This window comes from Sus scrofa, chromosome 6, assembly GCF_000003025.6.
Source record: "Sus scrofa isolate TJ Tabasco breed Duroc chromosome 6, Sscrofa11.1, whole genome shotgun sequence".
Lineage (NCBI taxonomy): Eukaryota > Metazoa > Chordata > Mammalia > Artiodactyla > Suidae > Sus > Sus scrofa.
In genome coordinates this window covers 129,256,040-129,272,282 of record NC_010448.4, presented here as the reverse complement: position 1 = coordinate 129,272,282, position 16,243 = coordinate 129,256,040, and the positions used below count along the sequence as shown (strand labels likewise).

The window sequence follows — 16,243 nt, the reverse complement described above, 5'->3', positions numbered from 1 at the left end:
GCTAGGGGTCTAATCAGAGCTGCAGCTGCCAATCCTACGCCAGAGCCACAGCAACAAGGGATCCAACCCGTGTCTGTGACCTACACCCCAGCTCACGGCAACACCGGATCCTTAACCCATTGAGCAAGGTCAGAGATTGAACCCGCTACCTCATGGTTCCTAGTCAGATTTGTTAACCACTGGGCCACGAGATTCTTAACCCACTGTGCCGCAGTGGGAACTCCTCCATTACCGAAATTTTGATCTTACCCTTCAAATTTTCTCCACCAGAATTCTCTCCCATCTCAACCGATAACTCCATCCTTCCAATCACTCAGTTCAAATTTTGCAGTCATCCTTGACTCTTCTCTTTCTTTCATGCCTTTTATTCAATCCCCAGGAACTCTACCTTCCAGAACTACTGATCACTTCTTGCCACTTACACTAGCACCACCCTAGCTCAAGACACTTATTTCTCCCCTTTCACTTTCCTTCATCTATAGTCTCACAAGTAGAGTCTGACGCTTTTAAAATGAAAGCCAGGTCACCGGTCACATCATTTCTTTTCTCACAATCCTCTAAGAAATGTTCATCTCCATAAAAGCCAAACTCCTTACAAAACCTTACACAATTTGTCACACCTAATGCCCCCCTCCCCCCCCCCCCCCACAATTCACCCCTGCCCGCCCTTACTCTCCTCTTTTCTCATTTGACTTCTGGCTACAGAGTGTTTTCTTAACAAGCCAGGCTTGCTATGGACCAGGAGTTGCAGCTGTTTCCTCTGCTTGGGCAGCTTTTCTCTTGCAAAACCACCTTATCTCATATTAATAGCTGTTCCCCAAGATAACTGCATAGTTTACCCCACTATCTCCTTCAAATTTCAATGTAAATTTTTCTATGAAGCCTACTCTGAGAATCCTATTTAAAAGCAGCAATCTGCCCCTCTATCCTCGCATCTTTCATCCTGTTCTATTTTTTCCATACCGTGCATTACTTAATAGCTTATCACACAATTTGTGAGCTCATTTTAGTCTCTCTCTAGGCTGTAATGACAATGATTGTTTTCTTATGTTTTAAAGGCTCGGCGCATGGAAAACGCTCAATTATGGATTCCACCAACTCAACGATGCACTGTTCACACGGCTGGGCACGTTCCCTAAACTCTCCTCATGCCTAAATTTCAGCACTTTTTTAAAGAGCTAAGGAGCACACAAACAGTATACATTTTCCTTTAAGAACTTTCCGACCCCGGAAGTAAAAGCTTAAGGAAGTGATCCGAGAGAACGAGACTTCCGTTTCCGTACAAACCGCAAGTAGCAAAAACACCATGGCGAAGGCCGGGGATAAGAACGGCGGCGGTGGAAAGAAAGGCCTGAAACGCAAAGCCGCCACTTTAGAACCTCAGGAGGCTGCAGTCTCTGAGGATGGGACGACGGAAAGTGGGGTGCAACCCACGACCGCGGCTGCCTTTCCCCCAGGCTTCAGCATTTCGGAGATTAAGAACAAACAGCGGAGACACTTAATGTTCACGCGGTGGAAACAGCAGCAGCGGAAGGTAAGAGGTTGGTGGCGGTGCCAGGGCGCATGCGTCGTGTCCCCCGCGCGCGGGTGGGGGTGGGGTGCACATGCGTGGTCGCCGGTGCCGGCGTTCAGGGCCGCGTTTAATTCCGAAAGGGAAAGGGGGAAGGTTTTGTGTCCTGGTCCCTTCGACCTGCTTTGGGAACACTTTCTCTAGACATAGCTTTTTGCCTGAACGTCAAGAATTCCTTTTCTTACCAGCTCTCTTCTAGGGTCCTTGATAAGAACGAAAGCCGAAAGTCTTGCTCTCCTAGTATTGAACGTCCACCCCCATCGCCCAGCCAGGCCCCCGTTAGACCTAGAAGGCAAAATTCATCTACTCTTAGCCCGTCCACCTAATTTTGGTTAATTTTTAGAATCTGCAGTACGGGCAATACAGATATTCAAAATGATCCTTCTCTGATAGCTGCAGCAACCCAACAGAAATTGGTACTGTCAAATGTTTTTAGTAATTGTATTCTTTACAGCGTTGTCTTCATACCATTCTAGGAGGTAAACAAATAGGCGAAAAACGCCTAAAGTCACTGTGCTCATTTGTGGTCACTTTACAGTTGAAGGCAAGTTGCTTATTCTTGCGTATTGTGAAAGTTCACACTTAGTATTCTTTTTGCTTGTCTGCCTACTGTGGCTAGACTCTGAGGTGACAGAGTGCTCTTGCAGTACAGAGGAGCATCTAACCCATTCTGGTGTGCAAGTATGGCAGAAAGGTGTCCTAGTAGCCTTCTTAGAACTATAATCTCTAATCCGAGATCTGATGTATTGAGAGTCAGCAGGTGCTGGGGAAAGAAAAAAATATGTCTTCTGTTATATGTCAAGCAGTCTGTTCAGGAATCGCCATAAGTACGATTACACATTCTTAATAATTTTAAAAGCACATCTTGATTATAAAATATTTGAATATCTAGTGTGATTTTATTGCCAATGACCAATTGAAAACTCCTCTATCATTACCATTTTTTTAAATTACTTTTCAAGGGAAGCAACCAGCATAGCCATGGTTTTCTTTAGGATGCAACTTGTTAGGAATGCAAAACAAAACAACAAAAACCTGTTAACTTGTTTAAAGTGACATTCATTTTGCACTTTGACTTAATTTGGGGCTTTGTAGTAAAAAATAAAACCAGTGAAATTTTAAATATTCAGACTTGTCAATTTAGATTATTTTGAAGGAGTTAAGATCTTTGTTAAAGAAATCTTTCTGAGTGGCCAGCTCATTTGGTTTATAATAACTTAAGTATGAAAATCTTAAGTCAGGATGTTTATTTTAATGCATTACTAAGACTGCTTAGTTTATGTATTCATAGCATTAGTAATTTGTAGTTTCAGTATGGGTTTGTGATATAAGTGGTGGTTTCTCAATATTGTTCTTTTTTTTTTTTTTTTTTTTTTAATCCTTTAGGAAAAGTTGGCAGCTAAGAAAAAACTTAAAAAAGAGAGAGAGGCTCTTGGTGATAAGGTAAATAAAATTTTTAGTCCTCTGCTTTTTATCTCACATTAAGGAATGCTTCCTGATATTTACGTTGATTCACTTTCTTTTAAAATTTATAATAAGGAGTTCCTGTCGTGGCTCAGTGGTTAACGAACCCGACTAGGAACCATGAGGTTGCAGGTTGGATCCCTGGCCTTGCTCAGTGGGTCTGGCATTGCTGTGAGCTGTGGTGCAGGTCGTAGAGGCGGCTTGGATCTGGCATGGCTGTGGCTGTGGCGTAGGCTGGGCAGCTGTAGGTAGCTCTGATTAGAACCCCAAGCCTGGGAACCTCCATATGCTGTGGGTGCGGCCCTAGAAAAGACAAAAAAAAAATTATTATGAAATATTTCAGATGTATAAAATGATATAAAAATAATACCGCATCCATCCCCCCTCTACTGCTGCTGCAATGAAAGGACCAAGTCCTAGCTACTAGACCACTAGATATCTCTCAAGAAATTGTGCATTAGTAAGTAGTGTTCAGAGTTCCTTGTGTGCCTCTTTTTCTGATTGCTTTCCCCTCCAAAGATAACCATTCATGAAATTGCTCTTTATTGTCCCCATGCACATCTTTATTATCTTTACTATGTTTGTTTGTGTCCCTAAACAGTAAACATAATGGTGGTATTTTGTATGTTTTCAAAATTTAACATAAAGGGGGTGTATACCTCAAATTGCTTAGTTTATTTAACTTTATGTATTTGAGAGGCAGAGACACATCTCCCTGACAGGGAATGAGGAAGATCCCCAGCTTGGGCTAGTAACTGGAGCTCTTCTGACTTGAAGCAAAGGGTTCTTGTTATGCAGGGCTGGGGAAAGGCAGGGCAGGCTCTGCCCTGTTGGTAGAGGTGGGATGTGTAAGAATGAGAGCTGACACAAGATACAAATTTATGAAGAGTGAGAATGGGAAGTGGGAGGAAGATGAGGTACCTGGGTGGACTGTGGCAAAGAAGAGAGCACAGATAATGAATGTATCAGGAAAGAATCTGGCGATTTTTGTGGTATCAACAAAAAGTGAAATTTTTCTATTGAAGATTTTTAAAAAGAACTACCAAATACTTCTGCATTATTGCACAGCTAAGTTGTTTTTATTTTAGTTTCACTTTTCAAACTAAACATTCTGCTTTTTCATGAATTCTCTTTAATAGTGTTAGGTTAAGTCACATAAAATTGACCTAGGAAATCCTACCAAGCAATGTTAGTTTCTTTCTTTTTTTTTTTTTTTTTTTTTTTTTTTTGGTCTTTTTGTGTTTTCTAGGGCCGCTCTCTTGGGATATGGAGATTCCCAGGCTAGGGGTCTAATTGGAGCCGTAGCCACCGGCCTATGCCAGAGCCACAGCAACGCAGGGTCTGAGCCGAGTCTGCAACCTACAGTTGCGGTCAGCTCACGGCAATGCCGGATCCTCGACCCACTGAGCAAGGCCAGGGATCGAACCCACAACCTTATGGTTCCTAATCAGATTCGTTAACCACTGCGCCATGACAGGAACTCCAGTTTCTTTTTAACTCTCAATAAATCAGTCGGTTATAAGAAGTTATTATGCTGATCGCCATTTGAAAATATCACCATTCTTGTTTTGGGGATTGAAAGATGACTTCCTAGAATTGCCTCCTTTTAAAAATGACTTAATTCTCATATTATCTCCCATCATGTTCTGTCGCAAGTGTTGGATATAGTCCTCTGTGCTGTATAGCAGGACCTTCCTTATTGTTTATCCTTTCTAAATGCAATAGTTTATATCTACTAAATCCAAACTCCCAGTCCATCCCACTCCCTTCCCCTCCTTCTTGGCAACCACAGGTCTGGTCTCCATGTCTGTTGCTTTTCTTTTTTAAAACTAATTTTTAGTTAGAATATAGTAAGTAAGATCCTCTGATTATTACCTCATGAAGACAGTTTATTATAGTCTGGAGAAGTTGAAGACAAAGAAAAGTCTGGTTGCTTAGGTTTGACAATAACTCCTATGTTCTAAAGTAAAGTAGGATCATTTGCTTAGATCTGCAGCAGATTTTTCAGCTCAATTTAGATTTTAGAATAAGATTACTACAGTTGAGTGAAAGAGACAATAAACTTGAAGAAAGTTTCATGGCTGAAGAGAAATACTACAAAAACTAAAATAGGGAGAAATATAGAAACATAGAAGAAAAGAGAGAATGACCCTAGTCTGTCTGTCTGTCTGTCTATTTATCTATCGTCTATCTATCTTTGTACCTTTCTGAGGATTTTGCAACCTGAGTTGGAATCTCTGCGGAAAAAAACAGACATTTGGAAGGTTAGGTTCATCCTAAACTATTAGAGGCAATAAGAAATATGACAGTGAAGCTGAAAGCTTATATATTCAATGAAAAACAGTAGAATACATTAGTCTTCTTCAGTAGTAAGCAAACCTGTATGCTTAAAGTATAATGAAGCTTAACCACAATTAAAGTTAAATTTTTTTTACTGTGAAATAAAATTTTCTATGAAAAAAGAAAAAAAAATTTCTTAAAACTTGGAGCTCTCTTATGGCGCAGTGGGTTAAGGATCTGGTGTTGTCACTGCTGTGGTGCAGTGCAGGTTCAATCCCTGGCCCCAGAACTTCCTCATGCTGTGGACACGGCCAAAAAACAAAACAAAACTTAATATTAGTTTCATAGAATAATAAGAACTAAAATTCTAAGTAGTTTATCAGCTTATATTTCTTCTTCTCTTCTAGTGTACGTATATTTTGAATTGGTTTTAGTCAGTGTATGCTTAGAGTTCTGTGTTCCCACTCTTAAACATTTCATTTATATAATTTTTTGGTCTAAGCCGAGTGAGCGCGATTGCTAATTCCAACAGTATTCCATTATTGTTGGACATTTGCCCTATTTACTGTTCATTTCCATTAACCATAGTGACAGTTCATATTTCTTTGTACAAATTGCTGCCCCCTTTTATTCCTTATCCACCAAACTAAGAGTTATTAATTCAGCAGAGAGGATTAGATTTATAGCTTTTGTTAGATATTTCTGAGTAGCTTTTTGAAAATACTGGAACAAAGCTGCATATATATGTACCTATGTAATTTTTTCCATTATGTTTGATATTTTTCTTTCTTCGTGAATAATTATTTTGACCCCAGTTTCTTCTCTCTTCTGCTTCTGCCTGATTTTAAGCCATTTTATTCAGTGTCAGCATTTCTTCCAGTATGTGTGTGTCTGTTCAGAGAGTTAAAAAGCCTCTTTATTCAATATTGTTATTAGGGTTGATATAGCAGTAGGTCGAAACAAGGAACAGATTGAGTTTTTGGATTTTTTACAGATTCTTGTTATTCTTCCCCAACCATGGTGCAAAATTATTAATGTAAAATGCTTCTAAATCTTAACCTTTTCTTCTTTTATCTAGGCTCCACCAAAGCCTGTACCCAAGACTATTGACAACCAGCGAGTGTATGATGAAACCATAGTAGACCCTAACGATGAAGAGGTACTGTTAGAAATCTTAAATGAATTTGGATGACCACATTGATAAATTTTCTAGGCGTATATTGTTGTTTAATTTATTTAAAGTACCAGTTGGTGAAGTTGTATAATAGACTGCAGGTATAATGTTGACATATTATGAAATAACCTGTGATAAATAATAATACGCCAATGATGTAGAAAAAGGCAGTAATTATTTATTTTCCAGAAAGGTATTGTATTTTATGCTTAGATAAATGTGTTTTTTGGAGTTCCCTTCATGATTCAGTGGTTAACGAACCCTCCTAGGAACCAGGAGGATTCGGGTTTGATCCCTAGCCTCGCTCTGTGGGTTAAGGATTCACCATTGCCGTGAACTGTGGTGTAGGTCGCGGACACGTCTTGGATCCCAAGTTGCTGTGGCTGTGGTGTAGGCTGGCAGGTGTAGCTCTGATTTGACCCCTAGCTTGGGAACCTCCATATGCCACAGGTGCAGCCCTAAAAAACAAACAAACAAAAAAATTTGTTATTTAATCTCTGTGCAATAGTTCCAGTGTTTTTTTAATATCATTTGAAAAACATTCTTTATACTGTAGATTTTTAATATAAATTTCTGTAGTATTTGTTAGACGTTTTGGTATCTAGCTATAACATTTGATGCTGTTTTTGTGTCCTCATAAAACTTGGTTTCAAGATAATCTACTTTTCGCATTTCCCTTTAAATGTTTTGCAACAGTACATCTGAGAATCAAGGTTTTAAAACTTTCTATATGTATATACTTTTTTGATTTGTGTACAGGAAACTTGTTTGTTATGTGTGTTTTGCTTTCAAACAATGCTGTATCAACATTCTTTCACATGTTTCTTGGTATACTCATTCAGTTAGTCTTTCAGCAAATGGTTCTTGATTGCCTACTATGTCTGGAGATCTATTTTAGGGACATAGGATTTGACAGTGCACAAAACACTCACATATATACACACAAAGTTTCTGCCCACCCAGAGCTTACATTCTAGGAAGCAGAATAAAACATAATAAAATAAATTACCATATGTTAGCACATGATAGGTTATTAAAGTTGAAAAGTAAGGTAAAGGAGATTCAGGGCGCCTTCATGTAGAAAGAGTTTACAATTTTTATATATGCAGCAGTGTGCATAAGAGACTGGTGTGTGTGCCTTCATTTTATTTATTTTGATATAGTTTCAGGCTTAATTAGGAGTTCATATATACACTTCACCTAGATTTCCTAAATGTTAAATTGCATTACACTTCTTTTTCATTTATATTTCTTCTGAAATGCTTAAATGGCAGACCTAAGTCCCTTTACTTTTGCATGCTCTTATCAGGAGTCGCATGTTGATGATTTTCCCATTACTGGTTACATTAACTTTCATTACTTGATTAAAGTGGTATCTATCAGGTTTCTCCACTATAGCTACTATTACCCCCTTTGAATTTAAAAAGTATTTTTAGGAGGGAAATACTTCAAGGTTATGTAAATATATGTTACTCTTTAAACTCTCCATATTTTCCAATTACAAATAATTTTTTCCAGTCTGATAGGTGAGAAATTCTATCTCATAGTTTTAATTTGCTTTTCTCTCATTATAAATGAGGTTGGACATCTTTTCATGTTTTCTTTCTTTTTAATCAGTTGTTTGTTCGTGTCTCTTGCCCATTTTTCTGTTGGTTAGGGTTGAGGTTTTCACATAGTAATCAGGGTTAGGCTTTATTGAGATGACCTTTTAGCAAAGACTTGAAAGTTACTGTTTTCACCAAACAGGTTGGTGGGGGAAATGGAATCATTCTAGACAAGATTCCTGATGTTCTTGCCCACAGATGTATCCATTTTTTCAAGAATAAACACACCTTAGTTTGTGTCTTGAAATTGTTTTTGATAGTTTATTCCAGTTTTATACTAGTATTCTGCAAATAGGGTATTATCCAACCTCTTCATGTTAACATGCCAGGGTTCTACCTGGGTGCTCTCTAATCCCCAGTCACCTAGGTCATCAGTGTTGTAGAATCCTATTGGAACTCCCTTTACAATGCTGGCCCAGTAGAGTATTTGTCTGATGTAAAATTATCTTTCTGTTTTCAGGTTGCTTATGATGAAGCTACGGATGAATTTGCTTCTTACTTCAACAGACAGACTTGTCCCAAGATTCTCATCACTACATCAGATAGACCTCATGGGGTAAACACATCAATTAGTATAGCTCTTGAATTCTTAATTTTCTTACCATACTTAGATTATTTAAAATAACTCTATTCAGAAGTTGAATTATTAGTAATTGCCTTGGATAATTGCCTATAAATACACTAAATAAAATGACCTGGTGATGTGAGTTAGATTCACTAAGCATGGTTCTTCAGGATAGGCTTTCCTAAGTGTTAACCTTAGCACTGTTAACATTTTGGGCTGGGTAATTTTTTTATTGTGCAAATTGTCCTGTTCATTATAGAATGTTTAGCAGCATTTCTGGCCTGTAACTACTAGATAGCAGTAACAGCCAGCCCCCACCACACCATCAGTCATAACCATCAAAAATGTCCCCAGACAATGCCAAACATCCCTTGATGACAAAATTATCCCTAATTGAGAACCATTGCTTAAGGTTGATCAGCTTTTGATGAAGGATGAAACTTTGTTCAGATCTTCCCCTGGCCTTGCTCCCTATTAATAACACTATCTTATAATAATCATTATGCCTTTCTTTATAAAGATACGCCAGATAGATTTTTATTCTTTCTCACTTTTGAGGATTTTTATCTTGTTTTATAGAGAACAGTACGACTCTGTGAACAGCTCTCCACAGTTATACCAAACTCACATGTTTATTACAGAAGAGGACTGGCTCTGAAAAAAATTATTCCACAGTGCATCTCAAGAGATTTCACAGACCTGATTGTGATTAATGAAGATCGTAAAATACCAAGTATCCTTTGTTTCTTTAAGGAAGTTTTCTTGTCTCACCTTCATCTCCTTTTTAAAATATTTTAAAAAGGGTAAGGTCATGTTCCCTGTAGCTTTCAGAACATAATTTTTTAAGCCACAGAATTATGTATCTCTGTTTAAGATTCTGGGGGCGAATTTTCCTTTTCATTCAGCAAATATTCATTAAGCAAGACTTTATTTTAATCTTTAGTAAAAGGTGGAGAGATAAAGAAGAGACAGCTTCAGGGAATTCATAATCTAGTAGAAAATAGACATGTAAACAAGCAAAAGTATAGTGTGGGTAGTACAATTAAAGAGAGAATTATAGGATATGGTGTAAACTGGTAAAAATCTGCCCTGGGGATATCAGGGAGGAAGTACCTGACAAAGATGCTTAAGCCAAGTCTGGGTGGATATGGGAGGTGAGTAAGGCAGAGGATGACCTTTCTACCCACCGCAGAAAGAAGACCATTTGGAAAGATAAGAGGCGTGAAGGTGCTGACCCAGTTGGGGATCTGCAGATAGTTTGCTGTGGCTAGACTTTATGTTGTCCAAGGCAGTATCACAGGATTGCATTTTTGAAGTAGGTATTTGAGCCGAGATACCAAGAATAATCTGTCCTTTTTCTTTGAGTCTCAGGTCTGAGGTGAACGTGACACCTAAACCTTAAGTGTTTCTTCCTGTTTTGAGATAACATCATATAAAGGATGCCTAGATTTTTGTCATTGCTATTGTTTTACTTACTTATTGCATGGTGGCTATGAACTCAGTAACTTTAAGGATGACCAATTAAATGGGTCAAAATTATTAAAACATAATATTACGGCTTTATTAAAAATGGGCATGTACATTCCTGCTGCCAAGACAATACTTTTTTTTTAATGGCTTATACCCATGACGTATGGAAGTTCTGGGGCCAGGGATAGAATCCTAGCCACAGCTGTGGCTGCACCTGTGGCTGCAGCAACATTGGATCCTTAACCCACTGCACCACAGCAGGAACTCTGAGACCTCTTGATTTGTTTTTGTCTTCTCTGTTAACATGAAGTGATCTTTAGACTAACAAGGATGTTGGTAAGAGGGATTGGAAGTCCACCTGGGTAAAGAGCTTATAAGGCAAAGAATATCTGCTCAGATGAGGCCATGCTACCCTTTGAGGAAGATATGAGACAGGTAAATGGAAGAAGTAGGGGGAAAGAGGACTTACTGGTTAATCTTTGCTATAATCCAAACAAAACAAAACAAAACAAATAGAATAATTAAAGGGAGACTAATTTGTAAGCACCTAATAGAAATAGTGCTGATTCCTAAAGACTTAGCATGGGCTCCCCAGAACCAAATCATGACTCCTAATGATGATACTTGGGGAAGAGTTGAAAGAATTGAAGATATCCAGCCTGGAGATTAGAAGCTAGGGATATGAGAGCTGTCTAAAGATACAGGAAGGGCTACTGTGTGCCATGTGGTGGAAATATATAGGGGTATAAATTTTTGACTCTTCCAGAAAAGAACTTGGTCAGTTATCCTTACAGTAGCCTCCTGGTTTTGGGTCAGGCAGATGTGATATCAAATACGGAGTCCATTACTTGCCATTTTTGTTAGTCATGCAGTCCCCCCCCCTTTTTTTGTTGCCCCCCAGCATGCTGAAGTTCCTGGGGCAGGGATCAAACCTGTACCACAGCAATGACAGCTCTGTATCCTTAACCCACTGAGCCACCAGGAAAGTCCATGTTCCTCGTATTTCAAATGCAGGCAATAATACCTATCTTTAGGGTTCCCACATTAAATGGATTATGTTTCTAAGGCATAGTGCCTGCCCTGTAGTAGGCATTTTACTAAAGGTGGTGTAGTAGGAAGCTTGGAGGCTTTTTCTAGAGAGACTATAGCCTCTATTTATTATTTCTTAATGGAAAATTGAGGTCAGCTAAGTCTTTGTGCACCTTGTACGATGTTTTGCATTCCTGGCCTTTGAGTACTAAAAGCCACTTTCAAGCCAGTCACTTGTGACAAAATGCCTGTGTATGTTTCTAAATTCAAGTCTCCAGTCAAGGGCTTGGGCTCGGGTAATCACACCCCAGTTGAATCTGCCACCTAGCTTTGAAACTTGGGCGAATCTACCTGACCCTCCTTGGACTTTTCCTCTTTCCTGAGATTGGGATAATGGCTCCTATTTTGCATGGTTTGTGTTAGAGATTGGCAATAACATAAGTACACAGGTACTGAGGAATTGATATGTTTGGGTTTTGTAGTTTCTTTTGACACAAACCAAAATTTAGTGGGAACGTGCTAGAAAGGATTCAAGCCTTGATTTAGGTTGAAAGAAATGATATACCTCTCTTAACCCCCTTGGGATTTTTATGATTTTTGTCATTGTGCTAATGATATAGAAATACTTTGGGCTGTACCTCATGAGGTTGAACCTTGGGTGAATCTTGGAAGGGGAGGAAAAAGTTCAAACATTTACTGATAACCTGTTGTGTAGTAGGAACTAGTATTGATCAGAAATAGATCTGTCTTCTTAGAGTTAATGGATTAGTTAGAAAGGCATTTATACAACTACAACTCAAATAAGTGCAGTGCTATAGTAAGTAACAGCTGAGAATATTTAGAATTTAATTTTGACTTACATAAAAAGTAGTGGCATTTGAATTGGGCCTTAATGGATGAGTAAAATATTGCAGATATTTCAAAAAACAAAAAAGATGGGATTGATGTGTATAGTGTGTAAGAGATGGTATCAGTGCCTATGGATTAGGAAACAATATGGGGAGACCACAGGTCTGAAAGATAGTTTGGAACCATAGTATGAATGCTGATGTCTTTAATCTATAGATGATTCTACGGTGAGAGTAGTTTGAAATTAGCTACAGCTGTCAACACTCTCAAAGCATCTAGTTTTTCATTTAGCACATGAGAAACTGTGGTACAGATGCAGTCATGATACATCTGAGTCCCACAGCTTAGCACTTATAGAACCAAGGCCTAAATCCAACTGATTTAGTCTATATTAGATGTGCTTGAAATGGTGAGAGAGAGGCCAAACCAAGCAGGGTACTGTTATCATAATCTGGGTGGAAAATCACCAGGACCTCAATTAAGACACTAACAAGGTAAAGAGGAGACTGTGGAAGTGAGGAACTTAGGAAGGTAAAGCCAGTAGATAAGGATTTGGTGGAAGAGGAGGTAGTTGAAGCTAACCACCACAGTTTCTAATTTAGATGAATGGGAGAATGTTGATGCCTATATAAAAAAATCACAAATCTGTTTTGTAAAACTCGTATCGTGTGTAGATAGACTTGAAATAGTCAAATTCTGACCTCCTTTTAAGGTTCAGTATTTGAAGGAGTCAAGTTGTACTCATGGAAGGCCTGAGGTATATCATATAGTCTCACTTCATGCCAGACTTTTAAAGCCCTTGGGCTGCCAGCCCTACTAATTGTAGGTAAGTGTCTCATACGTCATTTGTAGTATAGGGCGTCTAACCTAGTTCTCCGTTTGTGGTAGAATCAGTAAGTGGTTAATTAATTGGTTGACCTTAAATTGTGGTAGAGAAATCTTAAGAATTAAGAACTTGTCTCTTGAGAACACTAGTAACCTTGATTTCCGGAAGAGAGTTTGAGTCTTTGGTCTGCGGAATGATACTCAAAATTGACACCATATCCTCACCTTACAAATGTTTGAAATATATATACAAATGTAGGAAAGTGTGCCTTTTAAGGGTTATATAGCCTCTGAACATGGAGGTAAACCTATATTCTATTGGCAGTGCTACAGTTATGCTAGAAATTCATCCTTTCTTATTCCTGTTAGAGAATTAAAGTAATGGATTTTAGCTCTTTGGCCTACTTCAGTTGAATGCTAAACATACCTTGTTGAGGCTGATGAGCTTTTTAATCATACTGTAGGAAGTAGGACTGTAGGTTCATTCTATTTTTATTTAAGTTGACCTGTGTGTCTTTCAGAGTTTTGGATACAGTAGGAAAATCTCTTAAGCCATGGGAATACATGCACCCACTTATTCTCCTAGTTAAAGATTTTAGGGGCCTCTGGGCATACAGAGGACTAGTTGTTTAGACAATTAAAGTTTTAGATTACAGAATTCAGTGTGTTCTTAGCTTTGTGAACAGATGGATTAATTCTGAGTCATTTGCCAAATGGCCCAACTGCACATTTTAAAATGAGCAGTGTTCGTCTGCGTAAAGAAATTAAGGTAAGTTTTTTGCGAAATTCGACTGGCATTGGTTTCCTCACGGTATATGATTAGTAGTAAATGCTATAACCTAGAGATCTAATTTATTTATTTATTTATTTTTGCTCTGCAGGGCTGCACTCGCAGCATATGGAAGCTCCCAGGCAAGGGTTGAATTGGAGCTGCAGCTGCCGGCCTACACCACAGCCACAGTAACATTGAGTCCGAGCCATGTCTGTGAACTACGCCACAGCTCATGGCAATGCCGGATCCTTAACCCACTGAGCAAGGCCAGGGATCCAACCACATCCTCATGGATACTAGTTGGATTCATTTCCACTCTGCCACAACAGGAACTCCCCTGATTTTAATAATGGTACTTGCTCTTCTAGTTAAAGCAGTAGTTTTGTGTGTGTGTATTCAAACGTGACTTTATGGGTTTTTTATTATTTTTTTATTACTCAATGAATTTTATTACATTTATCAACCAAATTTTATATCATTTCCATCCCAGACCCTCAGTGCATCCCTCACCCCCCACAACCTCATTTGGAAACCGTAAGTTTTTCAAAGTCTCTGAGTCAGTATCTAAAGCAGTAGTTTTATCTACTGACTGTTTTCTTGAGAGATTATAATGGCAGACAGGCAGTAGCCTTCGTTTCTATGAAACATGTCACTTTTTGGTAGAAATTTCTTTTTGGTGCATTCACTGCATGTTAAAATATTTTATTTTTTGTCTTTTGACTTTTTAGGGCCACACCCATGGCATACAGAGGTTCCCAAGACTAGGGGTTGAATTGGAGTTGTATCTGCCGGCCTACACCACAGCCACAGCAACACCGGATCCTTATCTTACTGAGCCAGGCCAGGGATCAAACCTGCGTCCTCATGGATGCTAGTCAGGTTCATTAACCACTGAGCCATGACTGGAACTCCAGCATGTTAAATAATTTTAGATACCTCTCATGGATTTGATGAGCAGTCTGTGTAGTTTGTTACTAAAATTTTTCAACTTGTCATGTAAATTCCAGAACTTGAAATTGCAGTGAGATAGTTTTGCCAGTTTGTTACTGTGATTTTTCATTTTTTTTCTAGAGAAGAGGCAAGGACCCCACAGAACACACACCTGAAATAATTTTGAACAATTTTACAACACGGCTAGGTCATTCTATTGGACGTATGTTTGCATCTCTCTTTCCCCATAATCCTCAATTTATTGGAAGGCAGGTTGCCACATTCCACAATCAGCGGGATTATATCTTCTTCAGATTTCACAGGTGAGGAAAATGCTTTAACTCCTTGGACTTTGACTTCAATCATGAAGTGCATTTTCTTTTCTTTTTTTGTCTTTTTTTTGGTCTTTCTTTGCCTTTTCTAGGGCCGCTCCCGCGGCATATGGAGGTTCCCAGGCTAGGGGTCTAATCGGAGCTGCAGCCGCTGGCCAACGCCACAGCAACTCGGGATCCGAGCTGCATCTGCAATCTACACCACAGCTCATGGCAATGCCTAATCCTTAACCCACTGAGCGGATCCTTAACCGCAACCTCATGGTTCCTGGTTGGATTCGTTAACCACTGAGCCACGATGGGTACTCCATGAAGTGCATTTTCTATATAAACTTGTTTTCTGTTGTATTCTGAGAACTGTAGATGAGAAAATAAATTATCTTTTAAACCCTGTTATATTAGAGAAGTAACAGTTGGGTTCATTCAGACAAATTTTCTTAACTCTTATATTTATCTTTGAAGATACATATTCAAGAGTGAAAAGAAAGTGGGAATTCAGGAACTTGGTCCACGTTTTACCTTAAAACTAAGATCTCTTCAGAAAGGAACCTTTGATTCTAAGTATGGAGAATATGAATGGGTCCATAAGGTATGTGTTTACTCTCTGAAAAGCCATTTAGACAGTTTCTAAAGTATGAGATGAGAATAAAACCATGTATTTTAAGCTTTGGGTGTTTATACCTTAAATTATACTTCTAAATTTCTTCCCATGAGCTAGAAAGAACCAGTCTCTGATATGGTGTTTTGGTCTAGAGATTAACACTGGTTTATCTGAAGTATCCTATAGATCAGTGGTTCACAAAGTAAGACCAGCAGTGTGACCTAAGAGCCTGTTAGGAAGACAGATTGTTGAACCACAGACCTACTGAATCAGTAACTTACAGAGTGGGCTGGCAGTCTGTTTATGAGCCTGTATTCTAATACTTCTGGTGCATGCTTGAAAACTATTACTACAGGAGTTCTGTAGAAATTTAGAGATCATTTACAATCATAAATGAAAGCTCTTATACACACATACTGGAACAGTAATTTCCAATACTTTTTATATTAAATCTAAATGCTTAAATGTTTAGTCTCAGAAATAAACCAAGATGTGTTTTTTTAGCATGCTACCCATAAATTGTTTACTTTTTTTCTTTCCTAATTTTCAGCCTCGGGAAATGGATACCAGTAGAAGAAAATTCCATTTATAAAGTACTGAGGGAATTGTACTGTGCTGAACAGGCCTATCTTGAATTTATGAAAAAAAAAGACCCTTTTCATTGAGAACAGCATTTACTGATTTCATAAATCTTTCATGTCTAGACAAGTGTCATGTGTTGCCACTATTTATGTAGCAAATACAAATAAAAGCCATTTTGCCAAGTTTTTAAGTTCAA

General features: G+C 38.5%; 1 protein-coding gene and 1 long non-coding RNA gene across 2 annotated transcripts in view; one reads left to right on the top strand and one right to left on the bottom strand.

The window, feature by feature from the left end:
* Window positions 1-1,403, bottom strand: part of LOC102166593 — a 26,125-nt gene extending 24,722 nt beyond the window's left edge. The window contains exon 1 of the long non-coding RNA XR_001305279.2: window positions 1,288-1,403. This is a non-coding gene — a long non-coding RNA (uncharacterized LOC102166593). The remainder of the gene's footprint in view (window positions 1-1,287) is intronic.
* RPF1 (ribosome production factor 1 homolog) lies at window positions 1,245-16,243 on the top strand. Its single transcript, XM_021096356.1, has 9 exons — window positions 1,245-1,534; window positions 2,957-3,013; window positions 6,393-6,473; window positions 8,553-8,648; window positions 9,237-9,390; window positions 13,517-13,599; window positions 14,674-14,855; window positions 15,327-15,453; window positions 16,016-16,243. The coding sequence occupies exons 1-9, from the start codon at window positions 1,307-1,309 to the stop codon at window positions 16,055-16,057; spliced, it is 1,050 nt and encodes a 349-aa protein (XP_020952015.1). The 5' UTR covers window positions 1,245-1,306; the 3' UTR covers window positions 16,058-16,243.

Coding starts and splice junctions, on each gene's coding strand:
- RPF1 (XM_021096356.1), top strand. CDS start 1,307: ATGGCGAAGGCCGGGGATAAGAACGGCGGCGGTGGAAAGAAAGGCCTG. Junction 8,649..9,236: donor CATCAGATAGACCTCATGGG/GTAAACACATCA, acceptor CTTGTTTTATAG/AGAACAGTACGACTCTGTGA. Junction 14,856..15,326: donor ATCTTCTTCAGATTTCACAG/GTGAGGAAAATG, acceptor TTATCTTTGAAG/ATACATATTCAAGAGTGAAA.